General features: G+C 63.8%; 1 protein-coding gene across 4 annotated transcripts; it reads left to right on the forward strand.

Annotated features, from left to right (window-relative positions):
- Window positions 1-13,976: 13,976 nt before the first annotated feature.
- TNFAIP8L1 (TNF alpha induced protein 8 like 1) lies at window positions 13,977-23,268 on the forward strand. Of its 4 annotated transcripts, XM_084498770.1 has the most exons (3): window positions 13,977-14,182; window positions 17,395-17,470; window positions 21,757-23,268. In XM_084498770.1, the coding sequence occupies exon 3, from the start codon at window positions 21,759-21,761 to the stop codon at window positions 22,317-22,319; it is 561 nt and encodes a 186-aa protein (XP_084354896.1). In that variant the 5' UTR covers window positions 13,977-14,182; window positions 17,395-17,470; window positions 21,757-21,758; the 3' UTR covers window positions 22,320-23,268. The 4 variants fall into 4 exon arrangements, with proteins under 4 accessions (XP_084354896.1, XP_084354895.1, XP_084354897.1 ...); XM_084498769.1 differs by lacking the exon at window positions 17,395-17,470; XM_084498771.1 differs by lacking the exons at window positions 13,977-14,182; window positions 17,395-17,470 and adding an exon at window positions 14,365-14,386.
- Window positions 23,269-23,620: the final 352 nt, after the last annotated feature.

Genomic DNA, 23,620 nt, shown 5'->3' on the forward strand with positions numbered 1-23,620 from the left:
GGCGGATTTTTTTCTTCCCGGCTCGTCCTGGCGCTGTGGTTGCCGTCGTGCTGAGAGCTGCCTCGGAGGCAGGGGGTGCAGCCCGTGCGCTTTGCTGCTTCGCCGTTGAGAAATGAGAAGAAAAATAGAGTGGGGGGGGGATTTAGTGGGATGAATTTGTGCTGGGAGCACAATCCCTGAGGGCGGCGTTGCTGGGGGCTGCCCGGGACCCCCCCATTTGGCACCAGCTCCATCCAGTGCCCCTGAGAGCTGGGGGGCTCCAGGGTCTTGGGTGCAAACACCCCGTGCAAAACTGAGTGCGACAAACGGGAACAAAGTGGAAATGGGGCCGTAAGAGCATCCCCCACCCCTCCAGATGCCTTTGGGGCTGGAGCAGGGTCTGCGTCAGGGACGGCGGTGGGCACGGCCGCTGCCCCAGGGGCTTTCCCCGCTGCGCAGGGACGCGGCCGTGCCGGTGCCGTGCCATTAGTCCCGTAATTGAGCTTCACGAGCATTGTCTAAAATTTCCATCTCATCAAGCAGCTCTTGCAGCAGCTCGGGGCATCCTGGGGGGATACAAGGCACGTGTCACCTCCAGGGAGACGGCTCTGGGACCCCGGGACAGGGACTGGGCACGTGCTGGTCCCCTTCTCCGTGCCATTGGGGCTTTCCTGGCAGTTTTTGGCACGGCTAAAACGAGCCCATCCTGCTCCCCCGTGCTCTGCTCCCCCTTCCCCTGCCCTGGCACAGGGGTGCTGGGCACACTGGGGGTGCTCAGGGCAGAGGGAGGGCTCCGAGCCTGGGGACCAAGCCCAGGATGGGGGATGTAAAATCTGGCAGAGGTTTAGGGGCGGCATCGGCACTGAGACCAGGGCCAGGGCTCACCGAACAACTCAGCCTCCAGCCTGCTGCCGGTCCCCAAAAATTCCTTCCTGGGCATTGCTGGGGACTGGCAGGGACGGGGTCACCCCCAGCATAGGGAGAGATCCAGCCACAGCGAGACCCCAATAGCACGGGGCTGGGAAAGTTTTGGGCATGGGGTGCGCGGGGTCTCGGGGGCAGATGCGCTGGGGTGGCCGCAGGGATCTGAAATCCTGAATTTGGAGGCAAGAGAAGAGGCAGCAGCTGCTTGGAAAGCCCCGAGGGCAGGCACAGCCCCACCGCCTGCTGCCCCAGGTCGGCGGCACCCCCGTGCCACCCTCAGCCTCCTCTTGCTGTGCCCCAGCCTGGTGACATCCGACGTGGGGCGAATTGTCCCGGCCGGGCTGCCACCGGCGCTCCGGAGCCCGGCTCTTCAATCACAGCTTGCTGGGCAGCCCAGCGCTGCCGGAGTTCAATTTTTCTGCGGTGATTACAATTTAAAAAGCAGCTCCCCTGACCATTAAATCAAAATGAAATTGATTGGAGGCAACAAAGGGAAGGGAAAGAAAAAAAAAAAAGAAAAAAAAAAAGGCAAAAGGAAAAGAAGGAGGAATTTTCGCCGCCGTGGTGCGCACACATGGCTCCGGGCGGTGCCACGCCGCTCCCTGGGGACAGGGACACCGAGGCTGGCTTGTCACCAGTGCCAGGGCCGATGGCACACCCGGAGCAGTGGCTGGGCTGGGGACAAGTCGGGCGTTGTGGTGGGACAGCAGCAGGATGCTGATTCTCGCCGTGGATGCGCCTTGGTCCTGTGGGGTGTGCTGAGGACGGGGCAGGGGCTCAGCTCCAGCCCCTCGCTGCCAAACCCCAGCCCCTCTCTGCAGCTCCGTCCTTGCTCTGGGGGGTGGCTTTGCCCCCATCCCGCAGCCCCAGCCCCGTGCGGGATCCCCAGGGGCTCCTCTGCACCCCCAGAGCCCGGCGCAACGTGGGCACGGTGCGGGCAGCGGGGCTCGGGGACATCCCTGGCGGTAATTAATGAGCTAAACGAGCTCACAGCCTGACCCTGGGCTTGTACCACTGCTCACTTCACTGCGCTAAGCAATCCTGAGGAATTTTATGCCAGGGGCCCAGCTCTCCAGTAGGAACTGGGATCAGCCACCAGGAGCATCCCTGTGGCCACCCCAGTGCTGGTGCTGGTGCCGGGGTTCTCCTGGTGAACCCAGGCACGGATCCTGGGGCTCTCCTGGTGCCAGGACACAAATTCCCGGGGCTCTCCCAGTGCCCCAGGACACAAATCCCTTTTATCCCACCACCGCAGGGCTGGGGGAAGGGGAGGGAGCAGGGCTAGGCTGGGGTTTTGCAGCGATTTGAAGCCAAGCTGCCCCGGTTCGGCTGACCCAAGGCACGGGGTGTTTCCTACGGATCATTTCAGCTCCCAGCCTCTCCTTTTTTTTTTTTTTTTCCTTCCCACTCCTCCCTTGTTTTTTGGTCAACCTCTGAACAAAAAGTACTGCTTTGGAATGACCTTCATTTTCCAAAGCGATCGAAATAACATTTTTCTGGCAAAGCGTTTGGCTTTGTTTTTTTTTTTTTTAAAATGCCGCTAGAAATCGCTTGGCGCTCTCCAATCCCTCCAGCTTTGCTGTTGGCCACCGCCAAATCCCCACGGATTTTGGAGCTGTTCCCACCCTGCTCCAAATTTCCCTTTTTTTTCCTTTATTTCTTTTTCTTCTGAGGAGCTTCAGCAAAACAACTCCGCGTGGGGAAGCACCGTCCCCGCTCCATCTCCACCCTGACAGATGTTGTTGGGCTCGGCTGAGATTTGGGGAGGAAGAAAACGATTCCGGTCTGCCCCGTGGCTCCCTCAGCCAGGAAAAACCTGTTCCAGGAAGGGTGTGTAGGACGGGGGTGAGAGGAATGGGAAAAGCTGGATAATTCCTGCCCTAAACCTGTGGTGTCGCTGCCCTGGCACCCGGGAGCGTGGTCCCACCAAAACCCCTCCGTCCTCCTGCCCGGCCTCATTTATTCCCTCATTTTCACAGCAGCCCTCCTTTTTGCAGCCTCCATAGGGGAGGCAGGGGAAAAAGGGGTAAAAAGGGGGGAAAAAATGAGGTGCAATGGAGGGAGGCTGCTTGCTTGCAGCCTTTTTGCAGGAGGGTGCAGGTGTCCCCCCAGCCGAGCCGTGTGCTCTCCATCAGCCCTCCCCAGGGAGGGTCCCAATCCCCACAGCCCTGGCCCCATCACTCAGCCCCAAACCCCATCACCCAGCCCTGATCCCAATAGCCCAGACCCAATCCCAATAACCCAGCCCTGATCCCCATCACCAAACCCCACCACCACCCAGCCCCGATCCCAATAACCCAGCCCCAATCCCCATAACCCACCCCCAATCCCCATCACCCGCTGCCCCAATTGCAAAAACCCAGCCCCAGTCCCAATAATCCAGCCCCAATCCCCACCATCCAACCCCGATCCCCATCCCCCAGCCCTGATCCCCATAACCCAGTCCCAATCCCCATCACCCAGCCCCAATCCCAAACACTCAGCCCCGATCCCAACAACCCAGCCCTGATCCCCACCACCCAGTCCTGATCCCCATCACCCAGCCCCAATCCCAAACACTCAGCCCCGATCCCAATAACCCAGCCCTGATCCCCATCACCCAGCCCCACCATCACCCACCCCTGCTCCCAGTAACCCACCCCCGCTCCCAGTAACCCACCCCCAATCCCAGTAACCCACCCCCGCTCCCAGTAACCCCAGCCCCACCACCCCCCAGCCGCCGCGGCCGCGCCACCGCCCGCCTCCCCGCCACGAGACGGGGATGGAGAGGAGCGCGGGGAAGCGGTGCGCCGAAGATCAAGAGGAAAATGATCAAAGGAGGCATGTGGGTGAGCGCTGCAACCCCGTCACCCTGGAGACGGGAAGCAAATATTTGGGCTAATAGCGCCGGCGCTGCAGCGGGGCCGGGCGCTTCCCATTGTCAGGCAACAATAGGGACGGGCAGCCACCCCGCTGCCACCCCGCTGCCACCCTCCTTGGCTTCTTCGTTAGGGTTTGTTGGCACGGGGAGGGGGATTTGGGGGTGTTTTGGGGTTCGGTAAGGGCTGAGGATGATGTTGGCCACCGTGGGGTGCTCGAGGCCGGAGGGGAGGCGATGGGGCTGTGGGGTGGTGCTGCACCCCGTGAGCATCCCGCTGCGGGGACGTGGCGCAGGGCAGGGCACAAATCCGCCCCCCTTGGTGTGGGGGTGCCCACGCAGACCCCCGAGGTGGGCTTTCCTCCTCCTGCCGACCCCCCAGCCCTAATCCCATCTTCCTCCTGCAAGGCTCAGCCTCCCCTCCCACTCACCCTCGAGGATCCCATCCTGCCCAGGAGGGAAACTGAGGCATGGAGCAGCCAAACAGGCACTGAGCACCCCTCTCCCCGGCCCCCTGCACCCCCAGCCCTGCACAGCTGTGTAGGGGGGGCACGACGCAGCCCCCCTATCCCCCCAGGGAGCACTCTGTAGGACGTGGCACGGGAAAGGAGCAAGGAGCTCTTTGCAGGGAGCTGGAAACTTCCTCGGGTGACGGCGCATTTCATCTGGAAACCTGTTTTATCTTTAATAAACCCGAGCACCTGGTTGAACACGGAGGAGAACATTACTTTTTAAATATAAATCTCGCTCGCTCTCCAGTTTTAACCCGGCGCTGCCCTCCGAGCCGGTGTCGTTAAGGTAATGGGGTTGGATGGATGATGATTTCCCACCCGCTGGCCCGGAGACCCCCCTCCGTGGGTGGAGGTGACAGCGTGGCCCCCGGTGTCCCCGTGCCACCCCCTGCTCGCAGCCGTGCTGGCACCAGCCTGGGCACCGTGGCCCCGTCCTCATGGGGCAGGTGGTCAGGAGGCAGGCGATGCCTTCAATAATAATAATAACATAAAAATAGGGGAAAAGCCTTTTAGGAGCTGGCACGGGGTCCTTCAATCACACCGGGAGCAGAGCAGCCCCCGTCCCGTCCCCCATGCTGGGACCCTCCGCCCCAGCACGGTACCTGGCGCCCGTCGCAGGAGCGCGGCGCGCTTGGAGTGACACGGAGGAAAATCAGTCTGAATGAATGAGGTCACCTGCCCCATAAATAATTCATCCGCAGCGCCTTAATGCACGCTGCCCCCGCGCGCCGGCAAGGAGCTGGGGGGCTGCGGGGCGGGCAGGTGGGGGAATGGCACGGCTGGGGGCTGGGGGCTGGGGGCTGGTGCTGGTGCTGGTGCTGAGCTGGGGCTGCCGATCCCAGTGCTGGCAACTGGGGGGGAACTGGGGTGAGGACACCCCCCTTTCTGGGTCGTCCCCATGCCTGGATCGGGGGGACCCCCACCCGCCCGCCCCCGTCCTGCCACCAGCTGCTGTGGGCACGGGGCCCAGGTTCGGTGGTGCTGGGGCAGGAGGCAGGTGATGGAGGTGGAGGAAGGAAGGGCAGCGCAGCCGGGGGATTAGGGCAGGAAGAAAGCCTGGCAGTGTGGGGCCGGCAAATGTTTTAATTCCCTCTGCAGCTGCTCCTGCCCCGGCTGCTTGGGGACGGGGAGCGCCAGCGCTGTGGTGCACGGGGAGCGGGGCATGGAGCCAGGGCTCCGTGGGTGTGCAGCACTGGGGTCGGGATCAGGATCGGGATTGGGATTGGGATCGGGATAAGGATCGGGATTGGGATCAGGATTGGGATTGGGATCAGGATCAGGATCATGATTGGGGTCATGATTGGGATCAGGATCAGGACTGGGATCAGGATTAGGATTAGGATCGAGATCATGATTGGGATCAGGATGGGGATCAAGATCAGGATCAGGATCAGGATTGGGGTAATGATGAGGATCAGGATCAGGACTGGGATCCGGATCAGGATCAGGATCGGGATCAGGATCAGGATCAGGACCAGGATCAGGATTGGGATTGGGATCGGGATCATGATTGGGATCAGGATTGGGATCAGGATCATGACTGGGATCAGGATCAGGATCATGACTGGGATCGGGATCAGGATCGGGATCAGGGCTGCCCCAGCCCTGCAGTGCTCAGTCAAGCCAGGGTTGTGCCCGTAGCCCCCGTGCCCGTGCCGGCCCTTCCCAGCCTTCCCCCTTTGCGCTTTATGAAGTCGTTCGGTGCGAGAGGAAGGCGAGCCCGGCAGCACCGAAACGTCGCAAAAGAACATCTTGAAGCCATTCTGCCATCTGTTGTGCTTTCAGCGCAATTAAGCAGGCAGCAGCCATGCGAGGCAGCGGGAAGCACCCGCCTGCGCCTCGTCGTCCCCCCCCGGGGCCGGGAAACCTCCCCGGCGGGGCCACCGGGGCACGGCAGCCACAGGGCAAGTGCCGGGTGCTGGTGCTCCCCGGGGCTCCCGTTACTTCCACCGGCAAACCCGACCGGGGCACCGGCAGCTCGCTGGCAGCCGGGGGAGCGCCGCAGATGCCCAGGGTTTGATTGCTTGGCACGCGCGGCGGCGCTGGCCTCGCCGGCTGCCTGCAGCGCTGCGCCGCTCTCCCTGCTCACCCGGCCCGGTGCCAGCTCAGCCCCGTCCCCCTGTCCCATTCCCTTCATTGTGTGCCCCCCCGGTGCTCCCTGGAGCCCCTCGTCCAGGGGAAATTAACGGTGGGGTGCAGACAGGGGGGCACTGATTTCATTGAGGCCACGAGAAGCAGCTGCGCCGTCAGGGATGGGGCTCGTGGCTCTGGCACCTCCGTAAACCCACGTCACCCCCTTGTCCCCCTGCACCCTCGTCCCCAAGCCCCCCCGGGTGCTGCTGTGTCACCGAGGGCCGTGACGCCGGTGCCTGGCAGGTGGCTCTGCCTCCGGAGCCGGGGCTGCTGCCAGCGCGGGGCTCGTCAGCGCTTCCCTTTGTTGCCGCCGTTGTTAACTTTAACGGTAACATTGGTTTATCCCCTTGATCTTGACGGGAAATAGGGAGGCAAGGGAAGCGTCTCCGGGGAATCGACGCTGCATGCGCTGAGCTTTAATTAGGCATGTGAAATTTCCTCCGACAGCAGCGACGTTAAAGCGAGCCCGGCGCTGGAAGTGATGGGGACCAAAATTAAATCGCCGGCTCCCGCGCTGAAAACGGAGCAAAACTGCACGGAGCCGAGATCCCGGCGGCTGCATCCCGGTGGCTCTGTGGGACCAGCCCGGGCACTGCGGGCACGGCTGGGGGGCCAAACCCGCACCCCGCTCCGGTGCAGAGACCCCAGAGAATGGGGTGCTGAGACAGCAGCAGAGGAGCTCGCCCACAGCCCCCTCCGCTTGCCCCAGTTTGGCACTCAGGTGGCCCCAGTATGGCCCGGCCAGCCCCAACGGGATCCTCAGGCCTGCTGATAATGGGGACAGCCGAGGTGGCTGGGGACAGCAGGGACACAGCCCCGGGCTGCTCTCCCCAAGGCCAGGGAGCGATGCAGCACCCAGGGGTGGCCATGGGGTGCTGAGCCCATGGGATGTGGCCGACGTGGGACGCAGCGAGGAGGAATGGCCCAGATCAGCTCGGGGGCACGGCGGGATGGGGCTGTGCAGGGTGATAAACGCCAGCCCCACGGATGCAAAAAGGGCCCCGAGCCCCTCGCAGCCCCCATCCCGTCCCCACAGCCCCCGTCCCGTCCCGTCCCCGCAGCCGTGCCCCATCCCGGGGCGGTGGAGGCGTGCGGTGGCTGCAGCAAACGTTCCAGCTGATTAAATCTGCAATTACAGAGCTCGCCGCCGCGGCTCTCTCCTGTCAGCCTTGGCCTCGGCTACTGACACAGCCGTGATAACAGCCTCTATTAGCATAAAACACCGGCTCCGAGCCCGGCCAAGGATGGGGAGGATTAAGCAGCCGGCTTCTTCTGCTAATTAATAATCCACTTGATTAAGAATTGTCTGTCAATATGTCAGCAGCACAAGGACAGGCCCTGTGGCCACGAGCTGGGAGCACTGCTCTGTGCTGGCCTGGGGCTGGCATCCTCCTCCTCCTCCTCCTCCTCCTCCTCCTCCTCCTCCTCCTCCTCCTCCTCCTCCTCCTCCTCCTCCTCCTTCTCCTCCTCCTCCTCCTCCTCCTCTTCTTCCTCCCCTGCAGCCTCCCCAGGCGGACACCCTCATGCCCAGACCCCCTCTCATTGCCCTCTCTTGGTGGCCACCATCTGATGTCGTGGATCACATCATGAGCATCCCGACCCCCCCCCTCCGAATTTCAGCAGCTGCCTGATGCAATCGAATGATGCTGAAGGCTTGGGGCACGGCAACACCCCCCCAAAAATGTGCGGGGAGAAGCTGGACCCCTCCCCGGTGCCACACAAGGGCAGGTCCCCAGCACGTGGCCTCATCCAGGCGCTTCGCAGCACCGTGAGCCCCCCTCCCGCCATCCCCAGCCCTTGCTGCCCCCACTGCCCCGGTGTCCCCAGAGGCAGCGTGGCAGCAGATTAATGCAGGGAGCAAATAATAGCATCTCCCCGCGGCCCCCCGCGCCGCCGGCACGGGGAGTAGGGAGCAATTAGCTAATTGCAGAGGGAGGTCAGGGTGAGCGCGTGCCCCGGCCTCGTGGTGCAGCCGAGCAGGACCCCGCGTGCAGCGGTGGGGCTGCTTTGTGCTTAGCCCACGGACGGCTTTGTCCCGGCCACAGCGTGCCCTGGGCACCGTGCTCGGCACGTGGCCTCGTGCTGAGAGCGGGGGGGTTGCTTTCAGCCTCTCCCAGACCCAAATTAAGCGGCCGGGGCTCGGCCTCGCCGCCTCTCGCCGCGCTAACGAGCCCGGTAAGTGGGTCACGCTGACTCGAGCGGAGGTGGTGCTGCGCTGCGGGGCCAGGCTCGGCACCAGGCTGCTGGTTTTGGGAAGACCGGGGGCTGCAGGCAGGCCGGCTGAGCCTCCAGCTCCTGAATTTTTGGGTAAAGCCCAGGAGGGCACGGGGGGAAAGTTCCCGTGGGTCCGCTCTGCCTGGGTGCAGCCTCGGCCCCATGGCACGGTGTCCCTAGGGTGGGGACGGGGTCTGCGCCCCCTCCCCGGGGGTCTCCCAAGGCTGTCCCCTTAGCGGGGCGATCTCACCCCTCCTGGGAGGACGGCGTGCGCTCGGCAGCCTCTCGAGGAGTGGCATTTACTGACGACAGCTTCTCCAGAGCTTTAATTATCTAATGATTCTCCCCATTCGAAGGCGCCGCGCTGGGAACAAACAAACAAAGGCAGAAGGCTCCAGCTGCGGCGCGGGGGCCAGATGTGCTGTGGGGGGGGGGGAGCCAGGCAGGGGACACCGCTCCGTGGGGACCTCCCTCGTGTGGGGACCCGCACCACCTCTGCTCTGGGGTCGCCGCTGGGGAAAGGGGTTTCCAGCAGGAGGGTGCTTGGGGACCAGCCAGCAGCGTGTCCCCAGTGCATGGTGACAAAATTATGTGGGTTTATGGCTCGTGGAGCCGTGCAGCCAGCAAACAGCCCCGTTTGGGGGCTGATGGAGGCACCCAGCAGCTCAGCACCCAGCCCCGACACCCTTCATGTGCCATCGGGCTGCGTTTGTCACCCCAAGGGTGAGTGCCACACCTCGGTGTCACCCCTCTGCCTCAGCGGGTCCTGAGCACCCAGTTCCTATACCCCACCCCCGGAGGGCTGCGCCTTCCCCGTGTGCCTGGATCCGTCTCAAAACCTGGATTTTGCACCATCAGCTCCTTAAAGCAAAGCTTAAACCCTCCAGGGGGGGCTCACCACGACTTTCTGCCCCCTCCCAGCCCCAAATCCCCTCCAGGTCCAGACCCCCCAGGAGAGGAGGCGTGGGGAGAGGGGAACGGCTGCGGTCACAGGCGGCACGCTCAGAGCCTGGGGACTTGCAGCAGCTCCCAGGGCACCCCCTGTAATTATCGGCCCCGAGTGTTAACGGCAAAACTTCCTCCTCCTGCTGCCAATTAGCAGCAGCTCCCCGGGGCCGCACGCAGCCGTTCCCTCACCCCTCTGGGTGTCCTGCCGGGGGCTGGCGGGTGACACCGATGCCACCGGGGCGCTCACGGCACCGCTGCCACCAGGGCGAGCCTGGGGCTGGGCGAGTGGCTGTGGCATGGGGGGGTCTCCCGCTGCTTTTCACGCTGCCTCCGAGTCCCCCGAGCCCGGCAGAGCCTATTTCTGTCTCCTCCCTGCCAGTGCCTGCCGGTGCGCTGCCATCCCCGGAGGGCGTTAATAACCGTGGAGGAGATCTGCAGCCTTTCATTAGGGGTCCGCGCCGCAACGTAGGGCTTTGTGGAACGAGGAGCCCCGCAGCGGCGCGATGTCAGGAGGCATCAAGGAGAGCAGGAGCGAGCCACAGCCTCCGACACATCCCCGGAGGCTGCTGGGGTTGGGAAATGGGCACAGGGCTGTGGCACACATAGGGCAGGGGCAAAATATCCACATCTGTGGGTCCGGTGGGGCTGTCCCCTCCTGGTTTCTCTCCTCCTGGTGCCCTGGGCCAGGTGGGGATGAGCTCTCCCCTTCCCCAGCACCGCTCACCCCGGTCTCTCCCAGCAGGATCGCAGCACAGGACGGTCCTTCCGCACCCACAGCCTGACCCAAGGCTCTCCAGCCTCCCTTTGTGCTACGGGTGCTGCACCCAAACCCTTGGGCAGCCCTAACCCACCCCCCCCACGCTCCCTTTCCAACCCCCCAGGGCGTCCCCACGGGGAGAACCGCGGCTGGGCCGTGCTCGGGGCGCTCTCCTCCAGACCCCACGGCGCCTTGGAGCGCTGACAAGCCCGGGATTTTCTGCCACATTTCTGCCACGGATGGAGGCCCCGGCGGTGCTGCAAGAAGGGGCCATTGTGGCGAGGTGCAGCTGCGAGGGAGCGGACGGGGAATGCAAAGCGCCGGCCGCCGGGAAGGGGCCGGGGGATTCGCCGCTCCCCGTGGCCTTTCCCCACCCGGCACGTACCCCCCCTGGTGACAATGGGGCTTTTATGGGGACACCGCCGTGGAGGTGAGCTGTTTTTAGGGTTTTTTTGGGTGGAAGAAACCTGGCTGGGGGTCGGAGGGTGGCCTTGAAGCGTCACGGCAAGGTGGGACAAGCGGAGGGGCAGCGGCTCCGTGCCCTCCCCTGGGGCTGGGACCGATGCTGCTGTCCAAGGAGGTGCTCAGCAGCTCCCCGTGCTCTCGCCGAGCAGACACGAGGCTGCTCGGGAGCTTTTTGGGTGCTGCCTGCCCCGCACGATGCTCTCCCTCGCCCAGCTTGGGGCTGGGGCAGGGGCCGCTCGCGTGCCCACCCCTGGCGTGCTCGAAGCAGCCGTGGGAGCAGGCAGAGAAGCGCGACCCCCTCTGGGACCGCGTCATTGTTCAGTGTGCGGAAGAGCGAGGCACCTTTTTATTTCTTTGAAAGGATGAGAGGAAGAAAGGGAGAGAGCCGGAGGAGAGCCGGGCAGCCTGCTTGGCCCAGATGCTGTTCCTTCCCCCTCCCTTTATTATTATTTTTCCTGCAGCACCAGCGCTCATCCCCCACTGACCAGCAATGAAAGCAGCAACGCAGCCACTCTGCCTGCCTGGGGATGGGGGCACCCAGCAGGGAGGGGGGGGGCAGGGAAGGCAAAGGGGATGAGGAGACCCCCAGCACCACCCTGAGCCAAGCGCCACCCTCACCCGCTGCCGGGACCCCAAAAGGATTCAGGGGCTGGCACCAGGGGACGGAAACAAGGTTGGGGATTGTCCCCAGGGCTCTGAGCAGAGAGGGGAGTGGGGGCTCGGTCAACGGGGTGCCCAGCAGCGGGGACAGAGAATGGGGCAGCAATGGGGCAGCAATGGGGCCAGGCGCCACGCGGGAGCCACCCCGCTGCCGGGAAGCTGCCTGCGCTCCCCCGGCCCCGCCAGCATCCCTTCCACGATCCGTCACCGTCTCCTTAGCCCGTCCGTGCCGTGCTGTTCCCAGCTAATGGGTTGTTGCTGCTCGCGGCGAGTGGCCAAGAGGAACAGATGAGCCCGCGAGGGTGATTTATGCCGGGCAGGTTGACGCCGCAACTGTCGAGGAGAGCGGCAACAGCTGCCGCGGCTGCTGCGGAGAGATTTGGCTGCGAGAGGATCCTCGGACACAGCGGGGACGCTGCTGCAAGCTGTGGGGTGGCCGGGGAGAGCCCTGGCCTCCACCCTTAGCTTTGTTCGGCTACGAAATAGCGGCACGAGGGGATGGTTTGGGGCTCGGGGAGGTGGGGAGAGCCACCCCTGAGATGCGCCGGGGATTTGGAGGATGCTCCGGTCCCAGGACCCCGTGGTGGGTGATGTCCCTGGGGGCAGCAGGGCCAGAAAGGGGCTGGGGGGGGATTTGGGTAGGGGTGGAGGGCGGTGGTTCACTTCCCAGCCGCTGCGTGAAGCCAAGATTCAATTCAAGTGCTGCGGTTAATCCGGATTTAATCCACTCAAAATCCCACCCTTAATCCGTTTAATGCCACCGCTCGGAATTAGGCTCCTGTGCAGCGGCTCCTGGCTGCCGGGCCGGGAGGAGGAAGATGAGGGATGGTGGGGAGGGAGGAAGGGGATGGAGGGAAGGGATGGAGGGGGATGGATGGGGATGGATGGAGGGGAAGGAAGGGGATGGAGGGAGGGTTATGGAGGGATGGATGGATGGATGGATGGAGGGGAAGGAGGAAGGGGATGGATGGATGGATGGGGATAGATGGAGGGGATAGGGATGGAGGGGATGGGGATGGAGGGGATGAAGGGGTGGAGGGGGAGGGACAGAGGGATGGAGGGGATAGAGGGGATGAAGGGAATGGAGGGACAGAGGGGACGGAGGGGTGGAGGGGATGAAGGGATGGGTATGGAGGGGATGGGGACAGAGGGGATGAAGAGATGGAGGGGATAAAGGGATGGAGGGATGGAGGGGGAGGGTCAGAGGGGTGGAGGGGACAGAGGGGACAGAGGGGTGGAGGTGATAAAGGGATGGAGGGATGGAGGGAACGGAGGGATGGAGGGGATGGAGGGGATGGTGACGGGGGGTCCGAAGGGCCGGCAGGGTCACCCCTCCAGCCCTGCCGCTGGGCCGCGCACCTCGGGTGGGCTCCGCGGGGTGGCGCGGGGGCTGCCCCCGGCACCGGCACCGGCAGCGGGACCGGGACCGAGCCACCCCCGGCGGCCCCAGCCCCGCTCCGTGCGGCTGCCACCTACCGACCGCGGGCACGGCCGGCTCCCCGCCGCACCCCGGGCTAACGGCACCGGCACGGCCCCGCCGGACACCCCCACCAGCACCGGGGGGGGCTCGGCCCGGCGGTAACGGGGCCCCGGGAAGGGCCGGGGGGGAGCTGCCGGGGGGCTGGGCAGAGGCACCGGGGGCACCGGAGCGGCGGCAGCGGGAGGAGCCGGCCCCGGGGTCCGGTTGCGGGGGTCCCGGTCGGGGCTCGGGGGGAGTGGAGAGGGGTCGCTGCCCGGTTCCCGTTCACCCTCCCCGGTCCTGGTCCCGGTTCGGTCCCGTTCCCCCTTCCCGGTCCCGTTGCCCCTCCTCGGTCCCGGTCCCGTGCCCCCTTCCCGTTCGCTTCCCTCTCCCCGCTCCCGGTCCCGGGTCCCTTTCGCCAGTCCCAGTCCCGGTCCCCCTTCCCGGTCCCGGTCCCTCTTTACGGTCCCCAGTCCCCCTCTCCCTCCCAGGTCCCATCACCGTTCCCCTTCCCCGGTCCCGGCTCCCCCTCTCCGTTCCCATTCCCCCTCCCCGTTCCCCGGTCCCGGTCCCGTTCCTCCTCTCCGTTCTCAGTCCCGGTCCCGGTCCCGGTCCCCGTTCCCCGGTCCTGGTCCCGTTCCCCTTCTCCGTTCCCGGTCCCGTTGTCCTTGTCCCTGGTCCCCGGTCCCCGTCCCTCCCCGATCCCCGGTCCCCGGTCCCCCGCCCGTTCCCGGTCCCGTTCCCTTTCTCCTCTCCCGGTCCCGTTGTCCCGGTCCTGTTGTTCCTGTCCCCAGTCCCCTCTCCCCGTCCGTCCCCGTTCCCGTTCCCGTCCCCGTTGCCCCTCCCCTCCCCTCTTTCCCCTCTCCCCCCCGGTCCCGGTCCCTCCGGGGCGATCTCGGGGCACCGAGCGCCCTCCCCCCGGGGCTCCCCCGCCGCTCTCCTATTGGCTGCTTCGTAGCAAGCCCCGCGCTGCCATTGGCCGACACCGCCCGTTGGTACCGCCCCCCCGCCCCCCCCCCCCACCCCCCCCCTCCCCTCCGCCGCGCTCGGTTCCGAGGCCCCGGGGGCACCACCGGGCACGGCGGCACCGGGGGCACCGGCACCGACCCCGCGGCGGCCGGGCACGGACAAGCCCCGGGGGAAGCGAAACCGCCCGGGCCGTGCCCTGACACCGGAGGAGCCCCGGTCCCGGTAGCCCCGGTGGTCCCGATCCCGGTGGTCCCGGTGGTCCCGGTGGTCCCGATCCCTGCTCCGCGCCCCCCCCCCCGAGGCAGGTGAGTGCCCCGCTGCAGCACCCCGGGAGCGACGGGGCTGGGGGTTCCCGGTCCCGTCTGCCTGTCCCGGTACCGTAAATTTGGGGGGTGTAACCGGGGAGCCCCCCCCTCCCCAGGATTTGTGCACCCCCCCCCCCTCCACCGGTAAACGGCGGCTCCGGTAAAGGCTCCGTCCCCTCCCGGTGAGGAAACCCCCCCGGAAAGGTGCGGGGGTGCTGGGGGGTGTGGGGGGGGTCCGGCACCCAAAGCCTTTGGGGAGGGCTCGGGGTCCCCCCGGGGAGCTGGGGGGTACCGGGGGACTGGGTGCGGGCAGGGGCACGGGGATGGGGGCTCTGGGGGGGGGACGGCACCGTTTGGGGCTGGGGGTCCCCAACGGGGCTGGGTTTGGGGAGGCGCACGGGGATCCCGGCTCCTCGGTCCCGCTTCTGGCCGTGCCTCAGTTTCCCAGGTGAAAAACGGGGAAAACGGGCAAAAAGGAGAGGGGCTCCCCGTGGTGGGGGGGGTCACAAAGCGGGGAGCACGCCTGGGTCCCCGCCTCGCCTCCTTTCCGCCTGGCAGAGGGTGGGGAGAGTTTGGGGTTTCGGCGACAACAGGATGTGTTTGTGTGCACCACGCCTAACCGGCCCGCCACGGGAAACCGGCACCGGGGAAACGGGGCCCCCCCAAACCCCCCCCCACCCCTCCCCGGCTCCCAAAATGCCGCCTCGAGGCCAGCCCCACTGCGGGGCACCCGGCGCACGTGGCTGGCTTGGCGGCACCGCCGCGCGCGCCCTCGTGGGCGTCGAGCTCCCAAGGACCGAAATTTCTCTGACCCCGAGGGATGAATCCCTTCGGCTGGGGGGGGGGAATCGTGCCTGGAGGAGCTCTGTGGGTCGGGGGTCAGATTTGGCTTCCCCGGCCCCCGCAGCCGAAGTTTTACTGGAGCAAACGGGGCAGTTTTAGGGGAAGGCCTGGAACCGTAAAAGATTTCTTCCCGGCACAAAGTGCGGCACGGCTGGAGGGAGGCAGCGGGGATGGGAACCGTCCCGGAGGATTCAGCTCCAATCTTGCTGCTTTGTCCTTGCCACGCTCTCCTGGAGGCGCAGATCCCGTGCAGGAGGGGTGAGAGGTGCCTCTCCGCCGGGCCCCCCCGGCATGGGACGGACAGACAGCCCCCGTTTCCACTTCCCCATCAGCCTCCTGAGCCTCCTGCGAGCGAAGGAGAAAGGAAGTTGCCGCGGGAGAGAGCGGCTGATCGCCGCCCGATAAGGGAAGGAGGAAATACAAGGCGAGACAGATGCTCCAAAATAACCCCCTCCCCGTGTTCCTCCTCCTCTTCCTCCCCACGTGCAGCCTGCGCGCCCCTCGGCCTCCCCAGGCACGGTGCAAGGGGTGCCCCCGGCCGTTCCCGCAGCGGGACCCCGGTAAGGAAGCGCTGCCGGGGGCTCTGCTCCCACGCTCGGGGTTGGGGTTGGCACCCGGAGCCCCTCGGCCTTGCACAGACACGTCGGAGCTGCCGGGGAAAATCGAGCTTCCCAGGCGCTGCTTCAGATCCGCCTGCGATTTTTGGGGCCAAGTCGGATGTTTCCCAGCCCCGGCAGGCTGGTTTTGTTACGGAGGATGCCGGGTTTGTTACGGAGGAGAAACCCCACTGGCTATTTCGGGTGGTTTCTGGTTCCCCCCCCCTCCCCGCTGTGCCCTTGGCTGCTTGCCGCTGCCGATGGGCTGCAGCCAGGGGCTGGTGGGGCCACCAGGACGGAGCAGGGCTGAGCGGTGCTGGGGGTGTGCAGGGAGGTGCTGAGGCCCCCTGCTTGCTCCCGTTCCCCCCCAGTCATCCCAGTGCTGAGCCCAAAGAGCCCCAAAGCCGCCCCCAAAGTCCTCGGGCACGTGGGGAGCGCCGCGTTGCGAGGGTGGCAAAGGTCCTCCCTTGCTCCTGGGGGGGGTTCTGGTTATAAAACCTTGAAAATCCTCAAGGGCCCTTTTTTCAAGGGATAATTACTTCCCCTTTTTTGCCGCTGCCAAATTGCCGGGCTCGTGCTCTCCCGGTGCACGCACGCAACCCTGGCACGGGCACCGGGGGAAGGAGCTGCCGGGCAGGGGGGAGCCTCGCGGAGCCTGGTGGCAGTGTCCCCCTCCCTCTGCACGGCCCGGAGCTGCTGGGGACAGGGGGGGGGACACGGCCGAGCACTCCGCAGTGCCCCTCGGCCGATCCCAGCACACGGTGGGGTGGGACTCGACCACCCAGCACCAGGCAGGAGCTGGGCACGGCGGCACCGGGGCTCGGGGCTTGGCCCCGCAGCGTCCCCCGTGCCGGGCTCCCAGCCAGCTGCAAGGAGAGACCTGAGCCACGGTTCCTGCTCCCGCTGCCAAGAAATGAGGCTTTCCTCAGGCAAGGTGTTTGCTCAGTTGCTTCCTCCCGGGCCTCACCCTGTTGTGCACACACGTGCCGGACCCTGCTCGTTCCCCGCAGCCGGCTGGGGCAGTGGGGAGGGCGGCGAGCGGTGCTGTGTGTCCCCATGGCCACGCACAACAAGGAGCTGTTGGAAAAAACTGCCGGCTCCCTCCTCTGCTACCCAAACACTGCTAAAAATGGGGCCTCGGGGAGGCTGGGAGCCGTGGGGTCGGGCTGGCTGCTGCCGTTGGGGTCTCCAGTTACAGCCTTGTGCCATGCAGTAGCTTCGTCCCTGCTGTAATCCAGCAGCAAGGTTTAATTAATTAATGTTGGTCGGACGCTTGGAGAGCTGGTGTGGGAAACTGATCCAGGCAGGGAGAGCCGGGGGATGGAGAGGGGAGGAGAAGGAGAGCGTCTCCAGCCTCTGATCATGCGCTTGAGCCAGGCTCTGAGGGCCCAGGGGGCTGGGGAGGTGGTGGTGCCGGGGTGCAAGCAGAGGTGTGGAGGATTTACACGTGGTGGAGGGGAGAGCGGGGAGATCGCACCCCTTAAAAATTTGCTTTTGGCATTAGCTGGGGATTGGAGCCACTCCGGGTGCCCTCGGAGCTGGGGACTGGTTGTTGGAGGGAACTTGTGAGGGCGAGAGGTGAAGTGGGGCGAGACAGGGACACGGAGCGGGAGCACGGGGGCTCGCACGGGGCACGGCCTCGACGAGGAGGTGGAGGTGCCTCTGCTCACGGCTCGAGCCCTTCCCCTCGTTGCTGCATGCTCGCTCCACGCTGACCCATAAATTATGGAAGTGCTTTTGTGTTCCTGCATGAAATATTCATCCCGCTGCCAGGGGAGCTGGCTGTGCGCTCGCGGGGGCTGCCGGGGTGAGGAGCAGCGGCGCGCAAAGCAACGCCGACAGAGACCTGGTAATTGGGGCCTGGAGGCTTGCGGGCACCGGGGGGGAACCGGGACCAGCAGAGTGCGAGCACTGGATGGGGACAGCAGCAAATTCCCCCCCTCCCCAAGCCCCTGCTCCTCTGGAGGGGAGGCGATGGAGGCACTGGCTCCAAGTGCCCACGGCGATGCCGTGCGCTGGCGCTGCGAGCCCGGGGTGCTGGTGCTGGACAGGGATTTGTGTCCCTGGGAGCTTTAATTGATGCTGCTTAATGAGGGGCCGCTCTCTGCTCTTGCTTACACCAGGTAAGCAAGAGCAGAGGTGCTGTGGGTACCTCTGTAGGTGCCTGCGGGGCTCATCCTGCTTTGTGCAGGGGGTTTAGGCTTCTGCACGCAGTAGGGAGTTGGGGATCGGAGCTGCCTGTCCCTGTCCTGGGCACCCGGGGACAGATTTGGCTGCGCTGGGGGTGGCGGGGAGGGGATGTGGCCGCCCCGCTCCTGGCCACGTGCAGGGTGGCTGTGAGCAGGAGGCTGCGGATGGGCAGGATGAGGCTGCCCGCTGTGTCCTGGCTGTGTTCAGTCCTGCTGCTGCCGTGGCCTTTGTGGTGCTCGGCCAAAGCCCCAGGCTGCAGCAGGGAGCCTGTGCCCCGGCCTCCGCACGTGCTCGGCCCCAGAGGAGCGTGTCGCAACGCCTCGGGGCGTGCCAGAGCATCACCTCCGCAGCTCGCGCAGGATGTCCGGGCGGGGAACCAAGCACGGATGTTGCAGCCTTCGGCTGAGCCCCACGGTGTGAGCCAAGCCCTCCGATCCCACTCGGGGCTGCAAAGCCTCCCTGGGAGCTCTGCTTTTCTTGGTAGGATCCAGAATCCTGCAAAAGTGGTGGAAAAAACCCTCAAAGACACGGCCGTGGCTGTGCGTGAAGCCATCATTCGGCACCGCGGCAGAGCCGTGCCGCACCGCGCTCTTCCGGAGCAGACGGGGCTCAGTGCTGCTCTTTCGGGGGAAGCTGCTGGTTTTCAAGGGCGTTTTCATTAAAAAGAAGAAGGAAAAAAAACAAGCCCCGAGCGAGGCTGGAGACTTCAGCAACAGGAAGGAAATCTGGTGGTTTATTTCGGTCTCAAGCCTGCTCTTTGGGGCAAGGCAGCCTCTTCCGTGCTCTGATAGTGGCGACAGCCCCTCTGCGAACAATGGGGCCAGGAGGGGCCGCGGGCCCTTCCCGGCAGGAAAACGTCTCGTTCCTGTGAAATCTCCCGTTCGGTGTTGAGCAGCAGCAGGTCCCTGGGGGAAGAGGAGGGTGCTGGGTGCTGGCACAGGGCCGAGCAGCAGCAAAAGCCCCGCGAGGCGAGGGTGGACGCTCCTGGGTTCGTAGCACGCGTCCAGGGCGAGCACGCTGCACAACAGCCACCGGGGCTAGAGAGGGAGCAGACTGCATCTTTGGGATCCAGGAGAGCACCCTCCAGCACCCATTTGTGCCTCAGTTTCCCCCCCAGGACCGATTCTTGCCAGCCCAGCACGCCCCGGTGCTGGCAGGGTAGGGCTGTGCGGCAGCGAGGCGTTGCTGAGCGCCAGCAGTGCCGGCAGAGCCTGTGCTTGTGGTTGCTAATTGGGAGCTGCGGGCACGCAGGGCAGCTTGGAGAAGCTGGTGCTTCCTATTTTTTAAGGGCTCTGTGGGTGGAGTTTGCACTTGCTTTCTGGCTGCGGTTGCCCAACAAAGAGCTCAGGCGTGGGAATTTCTATTTATACGGGCACCGCTCCCAGGGCATCGCGCAGCACAGGCACGCGGCCGGACGCTGCCATGGAGCCGGGAGGATCCAGGGCACAAACGCAGCTGCAAAACCCTCGACCCGGTGGGCGTCATGGCCAGGGAAAGGGCTCGGGGCGAGCCATGGGGCTGCACTGCCTCTGCCCATTGCTCTGGGCTCGGCTCCGCCAGCATTTGGTGCACGGGGCCGATGGCGTTAAATGAGCCCAGCCCGCCTGGGAGCCGCCTGCGGCTCTGCGAAAGCAGCCTCTGCTTTGTCATTTCTGTCTTATTAAGTGCGAGAGTCTCAGTTCAAAGCTCACGCTGGCAAAAATCAATGTTTTCGCATTGGAAGAAATGCTTACAAACCTCTGTGTTTTTCCTCAGGGCTGTAAATAACGCCACATGCGGTATCTTGCACGGTGCCGTTCGCGATGGCTCCGTTACCACTCACTTAATTCGCATCCTCGCAGAGCCTTGGTTGCCCTCCCAACCTCGGGCTGTGTGCAGGGGCGGAGAGCTGGCAGCTGGAAGATGCCCGGGAAGCTGGGGATGAGCTCGCTGCCCCCATTGCCCGGCCACCCCTTACCCAGCCACCTGCAGTTAAGGCTGAACCCTCACCCGATGGGCAGGGTAACCCCATCCCCATCTCCCTGGGCCAGCAGGGCCAGGTGAGGGCTGTGCCTCGTGCTCTTCTTCGCAGCGAGACAGAGCCTTGGCCACTGCAGGGCTGCCAGGACAGCGCTGCCGTGGTTATCCAAACCCTGCAGGGAGCCAGGCTTGGCTCCCGAGCACCCTACGTGTGCTCCGTGCCAGCAGGAGCTGCTCCTGCCTGCGATGTTTTCCAATCCCCTCGCTCCTCTCGGTGACTGCTGCAGGCTCTGCTGCTTTGAGGAGAAAAACCCTGCTCTCATCTCCAGCCTGAGCATATTCACGGCCAATCTATCCCCATCCGTCCTCACTCCAGCAGCGTCCTTTAGCTTAAACAGCTCTCCTCCCTCCCCGGTGATGTATTTATAGAGCGCTCCCATCCCTTCCCTGCTCTCCTTTTGCCAGGCTGACCGCGCCATGTGCAGACACTTGCATAAGCAACCTGCCTCTGCCCATCCAGCGCAGCGCAGGAGCGGCTCTTATCAAGCTGTTCTCACCTCGCTGGGATTTGTAGCGCGGCGATTTCCCAGGGCAAGATGCATCTCCAGGGCCGGTGGCACTTTATTCACTCACGGCAGCTCTCACAGCCATAATCTGCCCAAGCAGATTGATTTGGTGAAGCGGGGCCCGCCGAGGTGCTGGGTGTCGGGCTGGGGGTGAGCAGGGGGGAGGCCTCCCATTATTCACCTCTAGGACAGCCCCGCACCAGCCCTGGGGACCGCTGCTTTCACAAGATGCACGCAGAGGGAGTCGAGCTGGTGATAGAATCACAGAATCGCAATATCCTGAGTTGGAAGGGAGCCACAAGGATCATTGAGTCCAACTCCAGGCACCAAAAAGTCAGACCATATACTAAGTGCACAGCCCAAATTCTTCTTAAACTCTGACAGGCTTGGTGCCGTGACTACATCCCTGGGGAGCCTGTCCCAGTGTGCGACCACCCTCTCAGTGAAGAACCTCTTCCTGATGTCCAGCCTAAACCTCCCCTGTCGCAGCTTGACCCCATTCCCTCGGGACCTATCAATGGTTTTTACAGAGAATAGATCGGTGCCTGCCCCTCCACTCCCCTCATGAGAAAGCTTTGGCTGTGATGAGGTCTCCCCTCAGTCTCCTTTTTTCCAGGCTGAACAGGCCCAGTGCCCTCAGACACACCTCATACACCTTCCCCTCTAGGCCCTTCACCATCTTGTTGCCCTTTTCTGTACACTCTCCAGCAGTTTCACATCCTTTTTGTACCGTGGTGCCCAGCACTGCACACAGTGCTTGAGGTGAGGCTGCACCAGCACAGAGTGGGAAACCAGTGGCAGAACCAGCCTGGGCTCCGAATATGTGGTCCTAGTAGGCAGGCAGAGACAAGGAGCAGTATTTCTTTCAATATTTTGCCGCGGCCTGGTGCGGCGGTGGGTGCTGCGTGGAGGAGCTGGGCCCGTACGTGAGCACACGGCCGCGGCGGTGACTCAGCCGCCACCTGGGTCGTCCCCAGCTCACCCTGCAGGAAGTGAGTCAGGTTTTAAGGAAGAAGCGTTCAAATGATGGGGCAAGAGCCCTTCCTGTGGAGGTAGCAGCGCGGTGCCGATCACAGGAGGTTGCAGGGCTCGTGGGCCACGCGCAGGTAGGGACCCCGCTGTCACCTCTGGTGCTGTCTTTGATGGCATCGCATGCTGTCTGGCTCAGCATGCTGTGGTTTTGTCCCACATTTTGGGGGAAAGAAAGCCAGGAGTGCCCTGTGAGACACCCCATGACCAAAATCTGGCGTGTGGGCTCGGCTCTTCTCTGCCCTGGCACCCAGGGGCTTCCCAACTGGGAACCACTCTTGGTCTTGTCTGAGATGCTTTTTGTCCTCCCAGGAGGCTGCGTGGGAAGGAGAGGTAACAGGGACTGTTCCAGTGCATGGGCTGAACTGCATGTGCCTCTTTTTCCCTACAGAGATGGACACCTTCAGCACCAAGAGCTTGGCCCTGCAGGCCCAGAAGAAGCTCTTGAGCAAAATGGCTTCCAAGACCGTGGCCAACGTCTTCATCGACGACACGAGCAGCGAGATCTTGGATGAGCTCTACCGGGCCACCAAGGAGTACACCCACAACCGCAAAGAGGCCCAGAAGATCATCAAAAACCTCATCAAGATCGTGATGAAGCTGGGCGTGCTGTACCGCAACGGGCAGTTCAGCCCTGAGGAGCTGCTGGTGATGGAGCGCTTCCGCAAGAAGGTGCATACCTTGGCCATGACAGCCGTCAGCTTCCACCAGATAGACTTCACCTTCGACCGCAGGGTCATGTCGGGTGTGCTCACCGAGTGCCGGGACCTGCTGCACCAGGCTGTCAACAGCCACCTGACAGCCAAGTCACACTCCCGCATCAACCACGTCTTCAATCACTTTGCGGACTACGAGTTCCTCTCGGCTCTCTACGGGCCGGCCGAGCCCTACCGCACCCACCTGAAGAGGATTTGCGAAGGCGTGAACAAGATGCTGGAGGAGGACAGCATATGAAAGGGGAGGACAAGAGATAAAAGTGGCCGCGCGGGGCTGTTGGCAGCCGCTGCCGGACTCTGCATCCTGTTACCTGTGAGACTGAGGCTGGGACGTATTTTGGTGATTACCAGGCTTCCCGTCCTTCTCTCTCTAGTGCTAACTCTCCCATTTTCTCCTCATTAATGTAAAAGACTCAACCTCTTGATTTTGTCTAACCCATGCCCAGGATCTGCAAACCTCCCTGCGCTGGGCTGAGTCCTTTGCAGGAGATCCTGGGCTTCTGGCCTCCCCGGGCTCCTGATGTACATTTTTTTTTTTTTCCTTTGCCCACCAAGTGCTCTTAGCGCAGAGTCCAAGGAACTGGCTGGAACTGGACTCTCCACACTGAACTTGATTGTAATCCTCCTATGGAAAAAAAACAAACAAACCAAAGACTCGTGGTGCATAACACCTGTAAGGTGAATCTGAGCGGGTGGGCAGCTGCTCGGAGGAACGGTTGTGATACCCTCTTACCAGAGGGTTTTGGAGCTGCGTGGCTGTATTTCAGCAGGGTTTGAGCAGCTCCACGATACGGGGGGGCAAACCATGCCCTGGGCTTGTGCTGCCCGGCACAGGAAGGCGCCTCTGTGCCTTGCAGGCTGGAAGAGGCTTTGACCTCCTAGAGACAGGTCCTGGCAAGCAGAAGGATCCCCCTTGCGCTGTCCCCTGGGGCTGCACAGGTCACCCAAGTGACTTGCAGGGACCTTCTCATCCCAGGCCCGTCTGTTCATCCAAAACTCAGCTGGAATTGCCTTCCTGTGGACGGTGTCACTGTGATTGCTTAGATGCCTTCCTCAGTAATTGTGCAAAGCTGTCCCAAGAATTTCACATGTTTTACATGTCCCTGAGTGAGTTATGGTTGTTATTTTTTAGCAAACTCTGTAGCCCTGATGAGTTATTTAAATAAACTCACCTGTTTGGCTTGGTTGCTCCATGTGGTTGGTACGAAGGCGGGCAGCAGTCACAAAATGAGCGCTGTGGGCGGCTTTGTCCTTTAAATAAGGATTGCTCTCTGTGCCGGAGGCTTTTGCTCTCCTTTCCCCCTGGCATGAGAACAAAGATCCTCCCACCCCTGCCTTGAACCGCTGCCTGCCCCTGCTCCCTGGCACAGCAGCGTTGCGCAGCCGGCACTGAAGCAGCGCAGAAGAAACGTTGCGAAATCCCAGTGCAGACCAGTAGCAAAGGGCTGGGGCCCCCCGGGGGTGCCTGCGTCCCCTGCACGAGCCTTCCCTCTGTCCCCGTGCCACACAGCAGGAGCTAAAAAAGCACAACCCTGGTAA

The sequence above is a fragment of the Aythya ferina genome, assembly GCF_964211825.1.
Source record: "Aythya ferina genome assembly, chromosome: 26".
In the NCBI taxonomy this organism is placed as follows: Eukaryota; Metazoa; Chordata; class Aves; order Anseriformes; family Anatidae; genus Aythya; species Aythya ferina.